This window comes from Tachyglossus aculeatus, chromosome 23 (assembly GCF_015852505.1).
Source record: "Tachyglossus aculeatus isolate mTacAcu1 chromosome 23, mTacAcu1.pri, whole genome shotgun sequence".
Classification (NCBI taxonomy): domain Eukaryota; kingdom Metazoa; phylum Chordata; class Mammalia; order Monotremata; family Tachyglossidae; genus Tachyglossus; species Tachyglossus aculeatus.
Genome location: NC_052088.1, coordinates 39,075,285 through 39,098,315, shown reverse-complemented (window position 1 = coordinate 39,098,315; position 23,031 = coordinate 39,075,285). Strand labels below are relative to the sequence as shown.

General features: G+C 49.6%; 1 protein-coding gene across 1 annotated transcript in view; it reads left to right on the top strand.

The window, feature by feature from the left end:
* The window catches only part of CWC27 (CWC27 spliceosome associated cyclophilin), a 254,507-nt gene that overhangs the window by 225,699 nt on the left and 5,777 nt on the right, over positions 1-23,031 (top strand). Inside the window, exons 12-13 of the mRNA XM_038765725.1 lie at positions 7,763-7,872; positions 13,089-13,192. Of these exons, the coding sequence (XP_038621653.1) occupies positions 7,763-7,872; positions 13,089-13,192 (214 nt within the window). The remainder of the gene's footprint in view (positions 1-7,762; positions 7,873-13,088; positions 13,193-23,031) is intronic.

The window sequence follows — 23,031 nt, the reverse complement described above, 5'->3', positions numbered from 1 at the left end:
AAAGTCCCAGTCCTGTCACGAATAATAATAATAACTTGTACTTCCCAAGCTCTTAGTACAGTGCTCTGCACACAGTAAGCGCTCAATAAATATGATTGAATGAATGAATGATGATGATGATGATGATGGCATTTGTTAAGCGCTTACTATGTGCAAAGCACTGTTCTAAGCGCTGGGGGGATACAATGTGATCACATTGTCCCACGGGGGGCTCACAGTCTTAATCCCCATTTTTTACAGATGAGGTAACTTTGGCCCAGAGAAGTGAAGTGACTTGCCCAAGGTCACACAGCAAACTTGTGGTGGAGCGGGGATTCGAACCCATGACCTCTGACTCCAAAGCCCGGGCTCCTTCCGCAGAGCCACACTGCTTCTCTGAAGCAATGAATGAGTAATGAGTAATGATGGTATTTGTTAAGTGCTTCTAGACTCTGAGCCCATTGTTGGGTAGGGACCATCTCTAGGTGTTGCCAACTTGTAATTCCCAAGCGATTAGTACAGTGCTCTGCACACAGTAAGCACTCAATAAATACGATTGAATGAATGAATGAATGCCAAGCACTGTTCTAAGTGCTGGGGTAGATACGAGGTAATCAGGTTGTCCCATTTAGGGCTCACAGTCTTAATCTCCATTTTCCAGATGAGGTAACTGAGGCACAGAGAAGTTAAGTGGCTTGCCCAAAGTCACACAGCTGACAAAGTTGGCATTAGAACCCAGGTCCTCTGTCTCCCAAGCCTGGGCTCTTTCCATTAAGCCACACTGCTTCGCGAGACAGTGCTATTGAGAAGCAGCATGGCCTAGTGGATAAAGCCTGGGCCTGGGAGTTGGAGGACCTGGGTTCTAATGTCGACTTCGCCACTTGTTTGCTGTGTGACCTTGGGCAAGTGATTTCACTTCTCTGGGCCTCAGTTACCTCACCTGTGAAAAACGGGGATTAAGACTGTGAGCCCCATGTGGGACATAGACTGTATCCAACCTCATAAGCTTGTATCCACCCTGGCGTTCAGTACAGTGCCACCTGCACTCTTGTCTCTGTCCATTGGGCAGGGGCAGCCAGTACAATAAGCGAGTAAGCAGGCGTGGCTCAGTGGAAAGAGCACCGGCTTGGGAGTTAGAGGTGACGGGTTCAAATCCCAGCTCTGCCGCTTGTCAGCTGTGTGACTTTGGGCAAGTCACTTCACTCCTCTGTGCCCCAGTTACCTCATCTGTAAAATAGGGATTAAGATTGCGAGCCCCACATGGGGCCACCTGATCACCTTGTATCTTCCCCAGCGCTTAGAACAGTGCTTGGCACATAGTAAGTGCTTAACAAACACCAAAATTATTATTAATTATTATTGTGGGCACACATAGAGGTTTTTGACGAGCGGGATTCATTCATAACTGCAGGGACCACGACGCGGTGCCAATGCCCCGCGGAAGCGCCAGGGCCTGGCAATCAGCCACTTTGATGATGACTGTGAGCCCACCGTTGGGTAGGGACTGTCTGTATATGTTGCCAACTTGTACTTCCCAAGCGCTTAGTACAGTGCTCTGCACACAGTAAGCGCTCAATAAATACGATTGATTGATTGATTGATTGACTGTGGTCTCACCCCTCCCTTGCCCCCATCACGATAGCCTATCTTTCAGGATTCCCACTGATGGAACACCCTTTCGCAAATTCAGACATTCACCCTGACAGCACCGCCCCAGCCATCCCTAAATTCTGACTGTCCCCATCCCTTCCTTGGTGAGGTGTGAGTTGGACCCTGGGAAGGATTAATGGAAAGCTGTTTATCCAGACTTCAAGTCAGTGACCAATTCCCAAGTAAGGGGGAGGAATTAGTTTGGCTAACTGAAATAACTGGGAGGGATAGTCCATCCCTAGCCGGGTGGGCCAGAGCCCGCAAAGGTAACCAGCATCCAGTACTCCCCGGCAAATTCATGCATTCATTGTCGTATTTTTTGAGCGCTTACTGTGTGCAGAGCACTGTACTAAGCGCTTGGGAAGTCCAAGTTGGCGACATATAGAGACGGTCCCTACCCAACAGCGGGCTCACAGTCTAGAAGGGGGAGATAGAGAACAAAACGTATTAACGAAATAAAATAAATAGAATAAATATGTCCAAATCATCATCATCATCATCATCAATCGTATTTATTGAGCGCTTACTATGTGCAGAGCACTGTACTAAGCGCTTGGGAAGTTCAAATTGGCAACATATAGAGACAGTCCCTACCCAACAGTGGGCTCACAGTCTAAAAGGGGGAGACAGAGAACTAAACCAAACATACTAACAAAATAAAATAAATAGAATAGGTATGTACAAGTAAAATAAATAAAGAAATAAATAAATAAATAAAATAAAATAAATAGAGTAATAAATACGTGCAAACATATATACAGGTGCTGTGGGGAGGGGAAGGAGGTAAGGCGGGTTCCCTGGTAAGGACGGCATCTCAGGTCTGATGAAAGTTTTGGTTTTTAGAACTAGCCTCCATCCCAGTTGGTTCAGATACCAGCCTTTCTCCTGCGGTCATTTTGCTTGCCCTATTTCTAATCAGGTTGAATTGGACAATGCTCAAACATTGTCCGATCGTTAGCACTAAAAAGGTGCTTCCCCGCTGAGGGGGCCGGGGACCACCCAGGTGGTGGAATGGTTTTACAGTAAAGCCCCAATCCTCTTGACTAATTGGGATTGGGGCTAATTCAGATAATGAAAGTTCGGATAATTAAAAATAATTGAGCTTGGCTATCTTGCGCAGGCACGCATCCAATCTCTTCCAATTTCCCAAACTTTTTTTTTGGACTCCAAACTAGCTTTGGGCTCTCGGCTAACCTACGATAGGACGATCACCTTTTTACGGTAATTGGTTCAATTTCGTTGCAGTGAAAATTCCAGCCACAAGCTACAATTTTCGATCAGTCTTTGGAGGGGAGAAGGGTAGATAGAATTTTGGATCTTTTTGGTTGGCATTTGCTTCAAGAAGGAAACGTGTTCATTGGGGGCGGAGTGTCGTGGAGATGGAATTTTGAGAGGTTGAGGAGCAGGGAGGGAAAGCCTGGAAAAAGAGAAGAAAAGAAGAGGGAAAGTCAGGGGGACAGAGGAGAAGAGGGAGGGAAAATGTACTCACTCGGGCTGCCCAAGCATTGCTTCGCTGGGTCGTTTTTCAGACAGATTTGACCATAGCTGTGGCTGCCCTGGCTCTGGAAAAATTCGATGACACACTGGAAAGCTGGAAAGTGGCAGCACTTTTTGTGCACCGTAGGTGCCCGCGTTGCAGCGGCTCTGAATCACTGCCCTCCAGCCCCAGCCCAGTGGATCCCTGAGGCAGCCGGGGTGAGGCGAGGGTAAGAATCAATCAATCAATCAATCGTATTTATTGAGCGCTTACTGTGTGCAGAGCACTGTACGAAGCGCTTGGGAAGTCCAAGTTGGCAACATATGGAGACAGTCCCTACCCAACAGTGGGCTCACAGTCTATGAAAGATGGTAGAGGTGCCTGTCCCTCTTTGCTCCTTTTCCTTCCTCTTCTACCTTCTCCTCCATCTTCCTTCCCCTTCCTTCTTGGGTCCCTCCTCTCCCCCCACCTTTCCCGGCCGGTTTCCCGCAGTAAGCGACCGTGTCAAGATGTCATCATCATCATCATCAATCGTATTTATTGAGCGCTTACTGTGTGCAGAGCACTGTACTAAGCGCTTGGGAAGTCCAAGTTGGCAACATATAGAGACAGTCCGTACCCAACAGTGGGCTCACAGTCTAAGAAAGATGGTAGAGGTGCCAGTCCCTCTTTGCTCTTTTTCCTTCCTCTTCTCTCTATCTTCTCCTCCATCTTCCTTCCCCTTCCTTCTTGGGTCCCTCCTCTCCCCCCACCTTTCCCGGCCGGTTTCCCGCAGTAAGCGACCGTGTCAAGATGTCATCATCATCATCATCAATCGTATTTATTGAGCGCTTACTGTGTGCAGAGCACTGTACTAAGCGCTTGGGAAGTCCAAGTTGGCAACATATAGAGACAGTCCGTACCCAACAGTGGGCTCACAGTCTAAGAAAGATGGTAGAGGTGCCAGTCCCTCTTTGCTCTTTTTCCTTCCTCTTCTCTCTATCTTCTCCTCCATCTTCCTTCCCCTTCCTTCTTGGGTCCCTCCTCTCCCCCCACCTTTCCCGGCCGGTTTCCCGCAGTAAGCGACCGTGTCAGGATGTCCCATCAGAGCGGGTGTCCGCAGAGCAAAGCGGGAGGCAGCAGACTGTGAGCCCGCTGTTGGGTAGGGACCGTCTCTATATGTTGCCAACTTGGACTTCCCAAGCGCTTAGTACAGTGCTCTGCACACAGTAAGTGCTCAATAAATACAATTGAACAGCAGAGGGGATGGGTGTTGTGGCAACTGGAAGCGGCGTGGGCAGAATGGGGCGCTGAGGGGGGACCGCGATGGCTCTGGAGATATGGGAGGTGGGTCGGGGGTTCCTCCCCAACTACAACCGGTAAAGGGCTCTGGTTTTGGGATGGGGAGAACAGCTCTCCACAGGATGCCATTGTGTCATCTCGTGGTCATTGAGGAGAATCCTGAGGAAAGGTAAGGTGCCAAGGAAGGCCGGAGCTGAGGGAAATAGCTTTCAGTGGAGGAAATTGGAAATAATAATAATAATGGTATTTGTTAAGCGCTTACGATGTGCAAAGCCCTGTTCTTATCCTTGTCAACTTTCTTGAGCAGCCTCGTGTGGAGTCCCTGTTACCATCAGTAGTATTTATCGAGCGGTGGCCTCGGGGAGAGGGTTCTGGATGCCTCTGTTCCGGGGAGACGTCAATGCCGTCTATTAGACGTCTTCGTCTATGAGAAGCAGCGCGGCTCATTGGAAAGAGCCTGGGCTTTGGAGTCAGAGGTCGTGGGTTCAAATCCCGGCTCCGCCAATTGTCAGCTGGGTGACTTTGGGCAAGTCGCTTCACTTCTCTGGGCCTCAGTTACCTCATCTGTAAAATGGGGATGAAGACTGTGAGCCCCCTGGGGGACAACCTGATCACCTTGTAATCTCCCCAGTGCTTAGAACGGTGCTTTGCACATAGTAAGCGCTTAATAAATGCCATCATTACTATTACCTCCATCTCATCTTTTGGACTGTGAGCCCACTGTTGGGTAGGGACTGTCTCTATATGTTGCCAACTTGTACTTCCCAAGCGCTTAGTACAGTGCTCTGCACACAGTAAGCGCTCAATAAATACGATTGATGATGATCTATCTCACCGCCAACTTCTTGCCCTCGTCCTGCCTCTGGCTTGGAACACCCTCCCTCCTCATATCTGACAGATGATGACTCTCCCCACCCTCAAAGCCTTTTTGAAGGCCCATCTCCTCCAAGAGGCCTTCCCTGACTAAGCCCTCCTTTCCTCTTCTCCCACTCCCTTCTGTGTCACCCTGACTTGCTCCCTTTATTTATCCCCCCTCCCAGCCCCACAGCATTTTTGTACCCATCTGTAATTTATTCATTTATATTAATGTGTGTCTCCCCTCTAGAATGTAAGCGTGTTGGTGGGTGGGGAGTGTGTCTGTTATATTGTCATAGTGTACTCTCCCAAGAGCTTAGTACAGTGTTCTGCACACAGTGAGGGCTCCATAAATCGATTGACTGACTTAATATGTGCAGAGCTTGGGAAAGCACGAAGCAACAGAGTTGGAAGGCATGTATCCTGCCCTCAGCAAACTTACAGTCTAGAGGAAGCCTTTTTTCCACTTCCGCTCTCTATAAATAATTTTTGTCTCATCTCCCCCCAATAAGACTGCAAGCTCCTCAAGGGCAGGGAAGATGTCCCTTTTGAACTTTTTCAGGCACGTAGCGTGGTGCATTGCACTTAGTAGATACTAGGAAATGCCGTTGGTCGAATGCATAAAGTAACGGGCAAGGATCAGTTTAGCAGGAAGGTTCACTCCAAACCTTGGGCTGGAAATCCTGTGCCAACAGTGAGCCTTCTATTTTATTTTTTATTTATTTATCATATTTATTGAGCGCTTACTATGTGCAGAGCACTGTACTAAGCGCTTGGGAAGTACAAGTTGGCAACATATAGAGACAGTCCCTACCCAACAGACTGTGAGCCTGTTGTTGGGTAGGGACCGTCTCTATATGTTGCCAACTTGGACTTCCCAAGCGCTTAGTACAGTGCTGTGCACACAGTAAGCGCTCAATAAATACGATTGAATGAACAGTGGGAGGGGCGAGAGGTGGAGACCACGTTGCATTTCAGCATCAGGGCGTGCGCCCTTAAATCTCTAAGAATGAACCACCCGCTATCCATTCTCACCAAATTTCTGGCTCTTGGTGAACTACTTGCCTGCCGCTAGTAATAGTGTAGTTCTTCCGTTCAAATGACTCCTTCTATAAATATTTTTATGGCTATATGCTCCTTGAGGGAAGAGATCCTGTCTACCAGCTGTATTGTACCCTCCCAAGTACTCCACAAAAGTAAGCATTGCAGCCTTTGGGTGCTCAATAAATGCTACTACTACTACTGCTGCTAGGGCTTTAACTGCTATTACCATTCATTCATTCATTCAATCATATTTATTGAGCACTTACTGTGTGCAGAGCACTGGACTAAGCGCTTGGGAAGTACAAGTCGGCAACATATAGAGACAGTCCCTACCCAACAACGGGCTCACAGTCTAGAAGGGGGAGACAGACAACAAAACAAAATGCGTGGACAGGTGTCAAGTCATCAGAATAAAATTACTACTTCTGTGCATCTCTAGAAACTATTTTGGATCTGGATCCAGGGACCCTCGTTCCAAAAAAAAATTTCTAACTCACTTATGAGCGTTTCTCATCTCAGATGCTGCCACGTTATCATGTTGAATTATTGCGTCACATCCTAAATATGTCCCTTTTTTGTCCAAGTGACTTTTGTCGGGTTGTCTTCTTGGAGCTATAATAATAATAATAATAATGTTGGTATTTGTTAAGCGCTTACTATGTGCCAAGCACTGTTCTATGCACTGGGGTAGATACAAGGTAATCAGGTTGTCTCACATGGGGCTCACAGTCTTCATCCCCATTTTACAGATGACGGAACTGAGGCCCAGAGAAGTGAAGTGACTTGCCCAAGGTCACACAACAAGCACGTGGCGGAGCCGGGATTCGGACCCACGACCTCTGACTCCAAAGCCCGGACTCTTTCCACTGAGCCACGCTGCTATGTTGCCAACTTGTACTTATGTTGCCAACTTGTACTTCCCAAGGGCTTAGTACAGTGCTCTGCACACAGTAAGCGCTCAATAAATACGATTGAATGGAGCTGATTTGGAGTTCAGTATTAAACATTTTTCTTTATTTTCCATTCTGAACCTAAAACTGGCTTTGGAGAAATTGACTGCAGCAAGGAGGGAAGATTTTTCCTGGAGCAGTAAAAAAAGTTTTGATTCAGGCCATTAGAAATGAATCCTAATCTGAACTCTGGCATTTCACGGAAATCACAGCGAATTTTCAGTGGATAGTAGATGGTGCAGGTGAAACCAATCATCGGGAGAGCGTGTCGGCGAGCCAGGATGTCTGGGTTTCTGGCGGGGAGTGTGGTTGGGAGTCTCCGGGGGTGGGGAGAAAAGGAGATGGAGAATCACAGGTGTCAATCAAGGAAAGGTTCCTGGATTGTTGCACCGTGAGCTCCCATCCGGACCCCCTCTCCAGGTATGGATGGGGGTCTTGCCTTGGATCCCCCCGGGAAGTGGTGATCCTGTAGACACACAAAACCCGCTTCCCTGCCTGGCTCTGAAAGTTTGCCATTTTCCTTCAGAGGAAGCAGAGGCCCCAGAGAGTGCGGTGGCAGAGTACCGGCGGGAAAAGAAGAAGTATGAAACGCTCAGGAAGCAGCAGCCAAAGAAAGGGTCTTCCCGGGAGGAACAGGTAAGCAATGTATTCATTCACTCATTCATTCATTCAATCGTATTTATTGAGCGCTTGCGGTGTGCAGAGCACTGTACTAAGCGCTTGGGAAGTGCAAGTTGGCAACATATAGAGATGGTCCCTACCCAACAATCAATCAATCGTATTTATTGAGCGCTTACTGTGCGCAGAGCACTGTACTAAGCGCTTGGGAAGTACAAGTTGGCAACATATAGAGATGGCCCCTACCCAACAGTGGGCTCACAGTCTAGAAGGGGGAGTGGATAGAGCTTGGGCCTGGGCGTCTGAAGGACCTGGGTTCTAATCCCGGCTCCGCCACTCGTCTGCCGTGTGACCTTGGGCGAGTCACTTCACTTCTCTGGGCCTCAGTCCCCTCATCTGGAAAATGGGGATTCTCTGGGCTCACCGTGAGCCCCTCGTGGGACAAGGACCGTGTCCAACCCGATTAGCTTGTATCCACACGTCGGAAGCGCTTAACAGATGCCGTTATTATTCTAATCATCCGATGGCAGCGCCTCATCGGGGTTGCCCTGCATCCCGCTGGTCTCCCCCCAGGCAACTGCTGAGGCCTCTTTTCCAACCAAAGGGATTCGTTTCCAAGGGGCGGGGATGAGCTTGGAAGCTCTCGCGACGGACCAGACCCCAGAGTCCCGCCCGTGCGAGGCGGCAAACGGCAGCAGGCAGGAGGTCTGCACGCTCCGGTCCAGACGCTCCCCCCATCCCATCAGACTCCCTCCTCCTCCGTCTCCCCCCCGGCCCCCTCCTCTCCCCATCAATTCTGGCACTCGACGGGGCAGCCGGGCCAAACCACAGATTGTCAAACCCGGACGGACGGATCACCTTTGTCTGGTCGGGCCGCGGAGCGAGGGGAAGGAATCTTGGAGCGGACGGGGAGCGTGCCGCCCCGCCAGACGTGGCTGAAAATCGTTTTCACGTGTGGCGGAAGGCGGACTCGGACCTCGTCTGGGCCACAGGTGAGCTGTGGTAGGCAGAGCCAGAAGGCTGGCCCCGGGCCAGGCGGAGGAGAGGTGATGATTTAGACCAGAGAAAGAAGAAATACAAAAGCAATCTGTTGGGGCTGGATTGATGGATCGATTGGACGACTTGTGTTTTCACAAGGAGCAGCGTGGCCTCCTGGAAGGAGCGGGAGCCTGGAGGTCGGGGGATCGGGGCTCTAATCCAGGCTCCACCGCTTGCCTGCCCTGTCACCTCGGGCTAGTCACTTCACTTCTCTGCGCTTCAGTTTCCTTCCCTGAGAAGCAGCGTGGCTCAGTGGAAAGAGCATGGGCTCCAGAGTCAGAGGTCATGGGTTCTAATCCCGGCTCCGCCACTTGTCGGTTGTGTGACTTTGGGCAAGCCACTCAACTTCTCTGGGCCCCAGTTCCCTCATCTGTAAAATAGGGATAAAGACTATGAGCCCCACCTGGGACAACCTGATAAACTTGTATCCTCCCCAGCGCTTAGAACAGTGCTTCGTACATAGTAAGTGCTTAACAAATGCCATCATCATCATTATTATTATTACAATAGGTATTAAATACCTGTTCTCCCTCCCCCTCTAGACTGTGAGCCCCACATGGGACAGGGAGTGTGTCTGACCTGCTTTTCTACCCCAGCTTGGTGTTTGGCACATAGTAAGCACTTAACAAGTACCACAGTTATCATCATCATTATTATTGATATTAATATTACTCTTACATTTTTGGAAGAATAATTAATGAAACTCCCCAGGCCCCTACCCCATCTCCCCACCACTGCCAAGTAAGACTGTCCAATTCAGACTTGCGGAGCTGGGCCCATGGGGACTAATCCTGGCTGGCTGGTGGGGAGGATATAGCCGTAGAAAAAAATCAGTCGGTCATCAGTGGTATTTATTAAACACTTACTCTGTACTAAGCGCTGGGTTGGATGGTTTCCATGGCTTGGAAGGACTCATGGCTTGCACCACCACCAGGCAGGCGGATCCTCGGTAGCCTCAGTGGTCGGTGTCAGCCACTTGAACCGTCAGGTTTTCAGGATCGGACCGGTCACCTGTAAGTTTCTCACACGTTATACTCTAGACTGTAAGCCCACTGTCATCCCTTGGTATGGGGAAGGCAGGGCGCTAAGCAGTGGGGTAGGTTCCAGATAATCAGATCAGACCCAGTCCTTATCCCTCATGAAGCTCAAAAACTGAGGAGAAGGGAGGCTCGTTATGGGAAGGAAATACGTCCGCTAATTCTGACATTTTGTACTCTCCCAAATGCTTAGTACAGTGCTCTGCACACAGTAAGTGCTCAATAAATACAATTGATTGGTTAATTGTAGTATTTGTTAAGCACTTACTATGTGCCGGGCACTGTACTAAACATCGGGTGGCAAGAAAATTGGTTTGGACGCAGTCCTTTGTCCCATGTGGGGCTCACAGATTCAGTCCCCATTTTACAGATGAGGTAACTGAGGCACGGAAAAGTTAAGGGACTTGCCCAAAGTCACACAGTAGACAAGTGGTGGAGTCAGGATTAGAACCTGCTGATTCCCAGGCCTGGGCTCTATCCATTATACCACGCTCATCTCCATTTTCCAGATGAGGAAACTGAAGGACAGAGAGGTGAAGCGACTAGAACCTAGGTCTCCTGTCTCAATTCCACCTCCGTTGCTTCCCCACGGATAAATTGAAATCCAAGGCCCATTCCTCGAGGTGTCCCGAGGCTCTCCGAATCATCTTTCCTCTCTGCGGGGGCCGCTCTCCAGCCGTTGTGAAGCAGCGTCCGCCTCTGGGGTACCTCCCCCCGCCACCCACCGTTCATTGCAATTAGACCAGAGTGGACCGAAGGAACAGTCCATTTAAGAAACAGGACTTCAATTGTGCCAATTAATCCAATCAGGAACTGCACAACCAACGGCACTAATTGCCGGGTTCGGGAAAAGGCTTATATAAATGCTTAGCTGTGAGATGATCAAAGAGGGACCAAATAAAGGAAATTGTAATTAGAGGCAGCTCCCACATCGGATGCGGTATATGGTAACGAAGCGGTACATTGGGCCTGGTTAGCTGTGGGTCTCCGTTTCCCGGAGAATGCATCATGATTGGCTTGATCCCGTAGGCCTGAGATGTGCAGTTGAGCCCCTGCAATGTTGCTTACATTGCAGGCTCAGGGACACCCACACGCTCAGCACAGTGCTCTGCACCCAGTTAGCGCTCAATAAGTATGATTGATCGATTGACGAAGAAAGCCTCATTGACAGGGCTCTTCCGTTCCTTCAGAGCGGCTTCCGACGGCCTCACGGGATCCCTGGGTCGGCGGCCAGATGGGGAGGCCTGGCTGTGGGACCAGGCAGTGAACAGCAATCAATCAATCAATCAATCGTATTTATTGAGCGCTTACTATGTGCAGAGCACTGTACTCTGCTGTACATCTGTACATCTGTACAGCAGGATGTACGGGAAGCAACATGGCCTAGTGGAAAGGCCGTGCCCCTGGGGGTCAGAGGAGCTGGATTCTAATCCCAGCTCCACCGCTTTTCTACTGTGTGACCGTGGGCAAGTCACTTCACTGCCCTGGACTTCATTTCCCTCTCTGCACAATGGGGAATCATCATCATCATCATCAATCGTATTTATTGAGCGCTTACCGTGTGCAGAGCACTGTATTAAGCGCTTGGGAAGTCCAAGTTGGCAACATATAGAGACAGTCCCTACCCAACAGTGGGCTCAAAGTCTAAAAGGGGGAGACAGAGAACAAAACCAAACATACTAACAAAATAAAATAAATAGAATAGATACGTACAAGTAAAATAAATAATCAATACCTGTCTTGCCTTCCATTTAAACTGTGATCCCCTATGTGGGACCTGATATCTTGTTTCTACCCCGGTGCTTAGTACAGTGGTATATAGTAAGCACTTAACAAATATTATTATCAGTATTATTATCAGTACTATTATTATTATTATCTGGTTCCCTCATGGGCACCAGGCAGCCTTCCCGTCTTCCACCGTCCGGGCTGCTCTTTGGCCGAGGTCCCTTTCTGCCTGGGTGTGCCAGTAATAGCCAAAACTGGCTCTGTAGGAGAGACTCCCCAGGACCGAGGAGGTGTTTTCTGGTCACCGCGGCCCCTTCCCTAAAAGATCCCTGCTTGGAAACCTTGCTGCCTCCCAAGGGCTATGCTTTCCGGTGATCCGATCCACCTCAGCGGATGGAGTCTCCCTCAGGAACTGCAATAGTAAGGCTAACCAAGATGGGATTTATGGGATTTAGAGAACCAGAGTGGCTCAATGGAAAGAGCCCGGGCTTGGGAGTCAGAGGTGATGGGTTCAAATCCCGGCTCCGCCAATTGTCAGCTGTGTGACTTTGGACAAGTCACTTCTCTGTGCCTCAGTTCCCTCATCTGTAAAATGGGGATTAAGACTGGGAGCCCCAGGTGGGACAACCTAATCACCTTGTATCTTCCCCAGTGCTCAGAACCGTGCTTTGCACGTAGTAAGCACTTAACAAATGCCATTATTGGGTAGGGACTGTCTCTATATGTTGCCAACTTGTACTTCCCAAGCGCTTAGTACAGTGCTCTGCACACAGTAAGCGCTCAATAAATACGATTGATTGATTATTATTATTATTTATTAAGCCCTTATGCTGGGCCCTGCACCAGGCTAAGCATTGCAGTAGGTAAAAAAGATTAGACACGGTCCTTTTCTCCCTCAGAGCTCAGAGTCAAAGAGATCATCATCATCAGTGGTATTTATTGAGCTCTTACTGTGTGAAGAACACTGTGCTAAGCGCTGGAGAGAGTACAAATACCATCATTATTACAATATAACAGAGTTGGTAGATATGTTCCCCGCCCTCAAGCTTAAATCTAGAGGATGGAGTCTCCTGCAAATGCACCTTTCAATCCAGACCCGTCTGGGTCTCTCACTGTAACCAAGTAGGTGTCCTACATTATTTCACATTCTCATTTTCATAAGACAACTTGGGTAGGGGTTGGTGGCCACAGGTGCAGCAGTGCATCATACCCTAACAGACCGGCTGAGCCAGGAACCTCAGGAGGAAGCCTTAACTGTTTTGCCGAGAACATTTTGGGGGTCCCTGGTGAGCCCGGCAGGTGCGGGAAGACCCAATTGAAAGATCTTCTGCATGTTCTCTTTCCCTGTCGACATCAACAGTGCCAGCTTTGTGCCAACTTGTGTGTCACTTTGCCCGAAAACGAACCCAGTCTTGATTTCTGTGGTTTCAGACCTTGGCCATGCTGAACCAATTCAGATCGAAACTCACCCAAGCCATCGCGGACACGCCGGAGTGCGAAGTGTCGGACGCCGAAGTGGAGGATGACGAAGGATGGTAAGGAGGTTTTGTTCCTTGATGTTAAAGAATGAACTTAAGAGGAACTTGAGGAAATGGACTCCGTCTTAACACATGTTCAGATTTGACATGCCCTATCTTCTCATTTCATCTCTTCAGCATCAGTTTTGTCATACCAGTGACATTTATAAATTACTCTGTGTCCTATCTGTAGTTTATTTTCATGTCTGTTTCCCTCTGTAAGCTGTAAGCTCCTTCTAGTTAGGAGCATGTCTACCAACTCTGTTTTTTTGTTTTTGTTTTTTAATGGTATTTGTCGAGTGCTTACTATGTGGCAGACACAGTGCTTGGCACATAGTAAACACTTAACAAATACCATAATGATTATTACTATTACTAAGCACTGGGGTAGATACAAACTAATCAGTTTGGACACCGTCCATAGCATTTCACAGAGAAGGTAACTGAGGCACAGAGAAGTTGAGCAACTTGCCCAAGGTCACCCAACAGCCAGAATTAGAATCCAGGTCCACGTTGTTCTTTCACAGGTGCTTAGTACAGTGGCTCCTATCATAGTAAGTGTTCAATCAATACCATGGCTCGATTGATAGATATGTGCCAAGCATTGTCCTCGGTGCTGGGGCAGGTAAAGGATAATCAGATAATCAGTCCCTGTCTCACGGTCAAAGAGTCGGGGAGAGCAGTTGTTTAATTCCCATTTTACAGACGAGGAAACTGAATCCAAAGCAGTTAAATGATCTGCCCAAAGTCATACAGCCAGGCAAGTGGCACATCTGGGGTTAGAATCCAGTCTCCTGACTGGCAAACCTTTGCTCTTTCCACTGGGCCACACTGCCTTGCTACTCATAACTGTTCAAACCAGTGGGCTGCCGCAGTGGTTGGGTATACACTCACAAATTACTGGGCAGCTCAGGTCCCCAAAGCACACTTTGGCCTTAATGACCCGGGGCGTTCAGGCAGAAAGGGAGGACGCGTAACTTAATGGAAAGAATAGCCAACTGGAGTCAAGAGACTTGGGTTCTAGTTCCAGTTCTGCCACTCAGCCTCTCTGGAACTCAGTTACCTCATCTGTAAAATGGGGATGAGAGTGTGAGCTCCAAGTGGGACAGGGCCCACTTGTATTTACCGCAGCGCTTAGGATAATTATTGTTATTATCCACATTTTCTGGGGTGGTAACATTGTCCTCATCACTGCACGAAGCAGACCGCAGATCGAGCAGGCCCCGCGAGCAAGGAAATGCTTCATTAGGGCCCTGGGTTTACAAGATGGGCTCCTCAGCCCCCTCCTCCACAGCTGCTTCATCCGTTTGGAACTGTCCTCCGGCGTTTTCGGACAACTCTTGGAACGGCTCCCTGCTTCCCAGTCGGATGCAGCAGCTGCCATTGCCAAGATGCATGGGGCCAGCGACCGTAAGGTGGAAAAACAAAAACCGCCGGGGACGGTTCCAGCCTTGGGCTCATTAGCCGTTCGCTTCTAGGAATCGATCTAATTTCCTTGCAGGCTGCTGTGAGTCTACAGACAACCTACTAGTCTGCCACTTAAATGTCCCCGGGGATGGCGGAGACCGTAATTAAGGCAGAGTGTTCACATTTCCTCGTTAAAGTAACTGTGCTTTGTCCTCCAAAGAAATTGCGTATCATAAAAATGACCACACTGAAGTCTGAACAATAGTCCAAAGTCAGTATCGTCGTTTTTAGAGCCTTATCTTAAGTGAGGTTAGACTTGCAAGCATTAATCAGGGATGCTCACAGGACTTAGAGAAAGAAAATTCCCTTTGGACCGATAGTAGTATTTATTGAGTGCAACGAACTGTAGTAAGTTCTTGGGAAGTGTGATACCAAGAAATGGCATCATACTCCCTGCCCACAAGTAGCTTAAATGTAACAAACAGCGTGTCCTAGCGAAAAGAGCATTTGCCTAAGAGTCCGAGAATGTGGGCCCTAATCCAGGTTCTGCCAACAGTTTGCTGTGTGACCTTGGGTCAGTCTTGTAACTTCCCTGTCTCAGTTTCCTCAACTGTAAAATGGGTATTAAATACCTGTTCTCCCTCCTACTTAGACCGTGCACCCATGTAGGGCAGGGACTGTGACTGGCGTAATTAACTTGTCCCTACACAAGCGCATAGAACAGCGTTGGACACTATTCATTTTTTTTTTAAATGGAGGAGCCGTAAAGTCTTAGAAACGTGACTTCTGTTCTTAGTCATCTCGACGGTCATTTCAGCAAGACCCTCTTCCTGGTATTGCCTCTGTGTGTTCCATTCTCTGCAATTCTGAAAGTATTCGGAGACGGGGCTGCCAATCGGCCCGCCTGGAGCCGAGACTGGCGTTTTGCCGGCTTTGCTACCGCACTTTAGCTTGCTTTCAAACTCCAGGGCTGGGGCTCCAGAGTAGGAGGGGAGTCTGGAGTAAAGCCCGGGACCCCCCATCCTCTCCCAACTCACTCCCCCTTCCCCCCAACACACACACACACCTGACCTGAGCTATTCACTCCTCCAGCAGAGCATCACTGGAATGAGTCCTGAGGAGAGCTCCCCTTCCAAAGGTCTTTATGGGGTGTTGAGTGAATCCCCATCCCCTCATCAAGCAGTCACCCCCACCCCAGTCAAGTCAGGTCTGGTCTGGGCAGCCAGGGGAGCAGTCTGCTCAGCAGATTCTCCCTGGTGATGGTTTCCCTCTGGACCTGGCAGGGCCACGTCTCATCGACACTCACCCCGGAGAGACAGCCTGATGCTGCTGCTTTAAAGAACCCGCATCTGTGGAAACTCCTTCCGAGACAGGCCCTGCCCTTCACCTGGCGGCCGAGGCCTCTGGCACAAAACACAATTGCCTAATAGTCTCTTCTAATCAGGAACAGCCCGGCTCCATGTAGTAGCGTAGTGCCGCTCACCCCGGCCCCAGGCCTTTGAAAAGCACCCGGATTTAATCCCCGAAGCCCAGGAGTGGAGGAGTTGTGGGAGGTCAGGCAGGATGGCAGGCGCTTTGAAAGATTTATCTACCTTGGGGGCCTTTCTTCATCTGTTTACCTAGGGAATAGAAATGGCAAATGGCAAGGGACCGCCGGCGAGCCACGCTGGCCCTGACGCCTCTCCTGTTGCGTCTCTGTTCTCACAATGATCCGTCTCCACAGTCTACGGGGTCCCTCTCCACCTCGGCCATTTTTTCCAGATTATGGTGGTTGCCGAGAGAGTTCCAGAGGAGGGAGGGGGCACTTTGGACATGCCAAGGGGTAACGCGAAAGAAAGGAGCTTTGGCCCCTGCATGTTGGATCCTGGTCCGCAAAGCCTCCTCCCACATCAGAAGCTTTTGAGGGCCTGGTGTGGCCTTTCTCCCATTGACCGTTTCTGCCTGTAGAGCAAGAAGCAGCTCCCCTGTTAATCGAGGGTTGAAGCCTGCCCGGACTCATTACCCACTATACTTTGACCTCGTCAGAGATCGAAAATGACCAAATCACTGGTTGTTATTGACCACCCTGGAGTGGACTCCTTTCATCTTAGAAGCAAAGAGGAGAATGTGTCCCCCTTGACCTTTCAGGAGGTTAAGAGCCTCCCATTTGTGCTTGAAGCAGCCCCAGGGTAGCATACACTGGTTCTTTTTTTTCTTGTGTCTGGCGCCCCGAAAACAGGAGAGGTGATTAGCCGAGGGCAGGGCACGGCATTGCAATCACCAAGTTGGGGGAAGATAAGTGAAGGGGAGGTTTGCAGAAAGCATCCTGACAGCCCCAAGCAGCTGTCTGTTACTTCTCCACTCCTTCGCCAGCTCTGGTCTCTGGGACCAACATTTTTGAGGAGTCTTGTCATCCTGTATCCCTTCCCCTCTGCCCATTTTTTCTCCACTTCTCCTCCTGTCTTCCCCTCCTCCCTCGCCCCCCTCATTCCTTCTCTCCAGTCCTCATCTTCCCCTCCCCTGACTTCTCCATCACATTTCCTCCCCCAACTGCCCCCTTTCCCAGCTCGCGCCCCCTGTTCATTCATTCAGTCGTATTTATTGGGCACTTCCCGTGTGCAGAGCCCTGTCCTAAGCACTTGAGAGAGTACAGTGCAACAATAAACAAACACTTTACCTGCCCTCATGTCCTCCACCTGCATCCAGTTTCACAGCCCGCCTTGGACCTACAGGGGATGGTTCTGAGACATTGTCTTTGGAGGAAAAAAGGCCCCAGTGCTGTCTTCACCCCAGTATCTTTCCTGTTGCCCCCTGTACCATGCTGTGTGCACAGAAGATGCTCAGTAGTTTTAGAGAAAGAGGAGGGTCAGGGTTTACCAAATGCTGGCTTTGTTCACTGATCAAACAGAATCATCACTGGTAAATAGTGTGGCCGAGTGTCAAGAGCACAGGCTTACGAGTCGGAGAGTCTGAGTTCTAATCCCAGCTCCGCCACTGACATTCATTCATTCTGCTGTGTGATCTTGGGCAAGTCATTTACTTCTCTGTGCCTCAGTTCCCTCGTCTGCCGGATGGAAATTCTGTTCTCTCTCCTACTTACACTGAGAGCCCCATGTGGGTCCTGATTATCTTGTATCTACCTCAGTGCTTAGTATAGCTCCCACGGCTTCAACTATCACCTCTACGCTGATGACACCCAGATCTACATCTCTGCCCCTGCTCTCTCCCCCTCCCTCCAGGCTCGCATCTCCTCCTGCCTTCAGGACATCTCCATCTGGATGTCCGCCCGCCACCTAAAGCTCAACATGTCGAAGACTGAGCTCCTTGTCTTCCCTCCCAAACCTTGTCCTCTCCCTGACTTTCCCATCTCTGTTGACGGCACTACCATCCTTCCCGTCTCGCAAGCCCGCAACCTTGGTGTCATCCTCGACTCCGCTCTCTCATTCACCCCTCACATCCAAGCCGTCACCAAAACCTGCCGGTCTCAGCTCCGCAACATTGCCAAGATCCGCCCTTTCCTCTCCATCCAAACCGCTACCCTGCTAATTCAAGCTCTCATCCTATCCCGTCTGGACTACTGCACTAGCCTTCTCTCTGATCTCCCATCCTCGTGTCTCTCTCCACTTCAATCCATACTTCATGCTGCTGCCCGGATTATCTTTGTCCAGAAACGCTCTGGACATATCACTCCCCTCCTCAAAAACCTCCAATGGCTACCGATCAATCTGCGCATCAGGCAGAAACTCCTCACCCTGGGCTTCAAGGCTCTCCATCACCTCGCCCCCTCCTACCTCACCTCCCTTCTCTCCTTCTACTGCCCAGCCCGCACCCTCCGCTCCTCCACCACTAATCTCCTCACCGTACCTCGCTCTCGCCTGTCCCGCCATCGACCCCCGGCCCACGTCATCCCCCGGGCCTGGAATGCCCTCCCTCTGCCCATCCGCCAAGCTAGCTCTCTTCCTCCCTTCAAGGCCCTGCTGAGAGCTCACCTCCTCCAGGAGGCCTTCCCAGATTGAGCCCCTTCTTTCCTCTCCCCCTCGTCCCCCTCTCCATCCCCCCGCCTTACCGCCTTCCCCTCCCCACAGCACCTGTATATATGTATATATGGTTGTACATATTTATTACTCTGTTTATTTATTTATTTATTTATTTTACTTGTACATTTCTATCCTACTTATTTTATTTTGTTGGTATGTTTGGTTCAGTTCTCTGTCTCCCCCTTTTAGACTGTGAGCCCACTATCGGGTAGGGACTGTCTCTATGTGATGCCAATTTGTACTTCCCAAGCGCTTAGTACAGTGCTCTGCACATAGTAAGCGCTCAATAAATACAATTGATTGATTGATTGATTATAGTGCTTGGCACACTTATTATCACTATTATTATCATTATTTATCATCATCACTGTCTGGTGGTCCTTGCCACCGCTTGTATGTGCTGGGCTTGGCTGACGTATCTGTTGACCTCTATCAGCAGTCGATCTCGTGCTGTTTGCCCAAGACCCGTCGGCTGGTGGTCAGTCCTTCTCTTTCACTTCTCTCCGACGGGCCGATGAGCACGTTGGCATCGGTAATGGGGTAAGATGACGCAGTCCTTGCACTGCTGCTCTAGCTTTTGTTGAATTTGACCGGGAGCAGTGATCCCATGACGGAAAGTGGTAGAAAGGTCGGGTTTCTTGAGCCATTCCAAAACATTTCGTGATGACCCAGTTCTTCAAAAGCATCAATTCATTTGCTTGAAGGTGAGCTCACCAGTTGCAGATTTCAAGTCTGTTTTTAGCAAAATTGTCAGGCAGTCTGTTCTCTTCTGCTCTTCTTGCTGTAAACCTGAGAGTTTATTACAGTCCAACAGAAAACTGAAGCCCAGCTTCCTAAATCTCTGGCGAACAGTGAGGCAACAGTGATTTATCTCCACTGACACACTAACCCCTCCGCGTTTGCTCTCTAAGAGCGCTTGAGTGATTTCTTGTAACTGGCAAGAACGAAGGAGCAGAAGATGTAAACAAATCTCAAACCGAGAGCACGTCAAACCAAGAGTCATGGTAGCTTAGGCTTGGCTGGAGTGTTCTACTCTCCTTTCTGTGCACTCATCCACAGCCATGAAGTGAGACAGAGGGGAAACTGAGGGTTAAAAAAAATGAGATTAGGGACCTAAGTCTTAGTTGCCTGTTTAAGCCATCCGTGGTAAATGTGAATGTATTTATTTATGGCCCTCCTCAAAACTTTGTGTGTGTCTAGGTAGTATATATATATTCTATATATTCTAGGTAGTATATATATATATTACTTATATATATGTAAGTAGCCATTGAGTGCTTACTGTGTGCAGAGCACTGTACTAAGTGCTTGGGAGAGTATAATAGAGTTGATAGACAGTATCCCTTCCCTCAAGGAGATTACCAAGCTCCTTTTGGGCTGGGAACACGTCTGATGCTTCTGTTGCACTCTCCCAAGTGCTTCGCACAGTGTACTGCACTCAGTAGGTGCCCAGTGGCTGCTCGAGAGCAGCATGTTTGATTTCAAATTGGTTGCTCTGTCGGGGCCAAGGAGCCAAGAGGCTCGGGGGTTCCCTCCAATTCATTCATTCATTCAGTCGTATGTATTGAGCACTTACTGTGTGCAGAGCACTGTACTAAGCGCTTGGGAAGTACAAGTTTGCAGCATATAGAGACGGTCACTACCCAACAGTGGGCTTACAGTCTTCAAGACTGTGTCTCCAATCTTTGCTCTTGGGGCCCGTCTTAGAAATGGAAATGCAAATCAGTCACTCCAGGAACTTGTGGTCATTTAGGCCATTCCCTGGAAAGAGGTTTGCCTGCCGCTGGGGCCTGGAGGGCCTGAAAATTCCCAGCCTTAGGATCCCTTCCTTCTCCCCTTCCCCCTACCTCTCTCTCCTCCCCCACCCCCACCAGCCTTACACCAGCGCCTCCGAGATTCCCTGTGATATGATGCCTGTCGCTGGAATGCTCCATCACCCCTCCCTCCCCTGCACGGAACGCTTCTTTACTCCTTAATGTTTTCATGGAAGAAGAAAACTTTTTTTCTTAACATCAAGTTCTTCTCGGGCACTAGCTCTTCAGTCAGAGTCCCCAAAAGGGAGCATTCCCCAATGGTAGAAGTCTTTATTTCAGAATGCCGAACTGGACAGTTCTCAGATTGAAATCTTGTCAAAGTCCTTGTGATCAGGACTTTTGTAAGGCAAACAGTAGGAGAAAATCCACTTGCTTCTCTTTCTTGGGTTTCTCTTTCCAGATGCCACTGTGGGTTTCCCTTTGGGTTTGGTTTACCTTCGACTTCCTTTCCAAATCCTTGTTTGTTTGTTCAAGCATTTCGAGGTTTTGTTTCCATTTTCCTCCTCTCTGCCTTCTGGACTTTCCGTCCGCTTCCCCCCGCTCCCCGAGTCATCTCTTTGTTTTAATCGACATTTCAGTCATCCCCTCTGAATCGGGTGTTTTGGTTTCCTGTTCCCATTCTTGTTTCTCTTCACCTTTCTTGCCCAGTTTATTTTTCTTCCCTGCTCTCTCCTGCTTCTCATCTGTTTCCCCTCTTCCTATGCCACCTTTGTCTCTGCTAGAAATGAAAAGCATGCCAGTGAGTTCATTCTTCCAGAACGTTTTTTTTTTTTTCTTTTGCATCAGGGAGCGAAATGACTTTGATCTTTGGTCTCGCTCCGTGAGCCCGTACACTTTAGCTCCTGCTATCTCCACTGCCTGCCGTATGATGAGAGAAGGGAGAGTCACACATGCTTTCTTGGGTGTTGGGGGCTTGAATTTCTAGTAGCGGTCGTGATGTTTATCCAAGCACCCCCTAGGTCAACATGCTGCTGTCTGAGTGTATGTGAGAATAATGTAGACGACCGGGCGCTGACCGAGGGCCGACCGAAGGCCAAAGGGCTGTTGAGGAGAGCTTTGGTGAGGAATCACGGGGTCACAGTGGAGTGGTTTTTGAGCACTGTGACTGAGGTCCCTGGGAGTGGGAAGGGGCACCTTTGCCTCCGGAGAGGCCCCCCCAGCCGTGAAACTCTTCTCCCATCCCAAGAGCCGGACCCTTGAATGGGAATCACCCCTTCGGCGAATTTGTGATCGCGAAGCTGGGAATGCAGGCCCACAGGGGCTGCTGTGTCTCCAGAAGGAAAAGATGGGATCCGCAAAGTCCTCTCCGAGCCGTCAGGCACGCATTGAACGGGAGAGCTGTTTTGTGTCTCTGCCTGCACTCTCCTTCAAAGGAGCTGACCCCTTTTGATTTTTCAGAGGCCAAAACGCGCCTTACACACACACAAACGCACGTACACACCCCCTCCACCACCACCCCCCAGTCTGGGCAGTTGAAAACTATGCTCCCTGCTAGTGCGGAATGAGCTGTCAGATACCGGTGATAAGCTCAAGCCGCTCAGTAGGACTTCTTAGGGAACTAGACCCCTCCGAGATGAAAATCAGCAGCTGTCAGCACAGTGGCTGCGGAGAAATGATCTAGACAGCCCACGGTTTCGCAGAAAGCCCCGGGGCATTCCGGCCTAAGTAAAGAAAGTCTGTTCTGGGGGGGTGTTGCTGCAGACGGAATTCCTTGGGGACCTCGCCGACGGTGGGCCCGCGTCAGTCTTCCGTTAATGGTTTGACTCCAGCTGGTGGGGAACAAGTGCTACATTTTCAAAGTGTTAAGCCTAAGAGAGAAGTGAGGGGAAGGGGCGTGCTCTGCTTTGCCATATGCGCCCCTCTCACGTCCCGTTCTCTCCCCCAACCCCCAGTCCTTCTGGCTGGGACACTGAGAGGTTTGACACGGAACCAACTCACCAGCTCATTCGCCCATTCGACCGATCTGGCCTTGGACAGGTCAGGGACTGTCTCTATATGTTGCCAATTTGTACTTCCCAAGCGCTTAGTACAGTGCTCTGCACCCAGGAAGCGCTCAATAAATACGATCGATGATGATGATGATGATTCTGTGGGTCAGTGTCAAACTAGAGGAAAGTCCGGGAAACGGGATCCATTTCCACGGAGACAGTGCAAGGCCGCAACCTTCGGGACGAACGTCAGGCATGAGCCTGACTCGGCCCCGGAATCTCGGAGGCCGGACGGAAAGGTGGCGCAGACCACGATGAATATTTCGGCCGTGGAGTACAATACAGAGAAAGACACCAACAGATCCAGGGGACCGTCCAAAGGGGTCAGGAGTCTCGAGTCAGGAAAGCCAAAGGCGGAAACAGGCTAAAATGGGCACCTCTAAAATCCTGAAGGATGTGAACAGACTTTACATGCAACTATTGTTCTGCAATAGTTGAAGCAGCGTGGCTCAGTGGAAAGAGCCCGGGCTTTGGAGGCAGAGGTCATGGGTTCAAATCCCGGCTCTGCCAAACAGTGCTTTGCACATAGTAAGTGCTTAACAAATGCCATCATCATCATCATTATTATTATTATTATTACAAGTCCTTCAACACCGAGAGGACAGAGCCACCTCCCCAACAACCCACTGAGA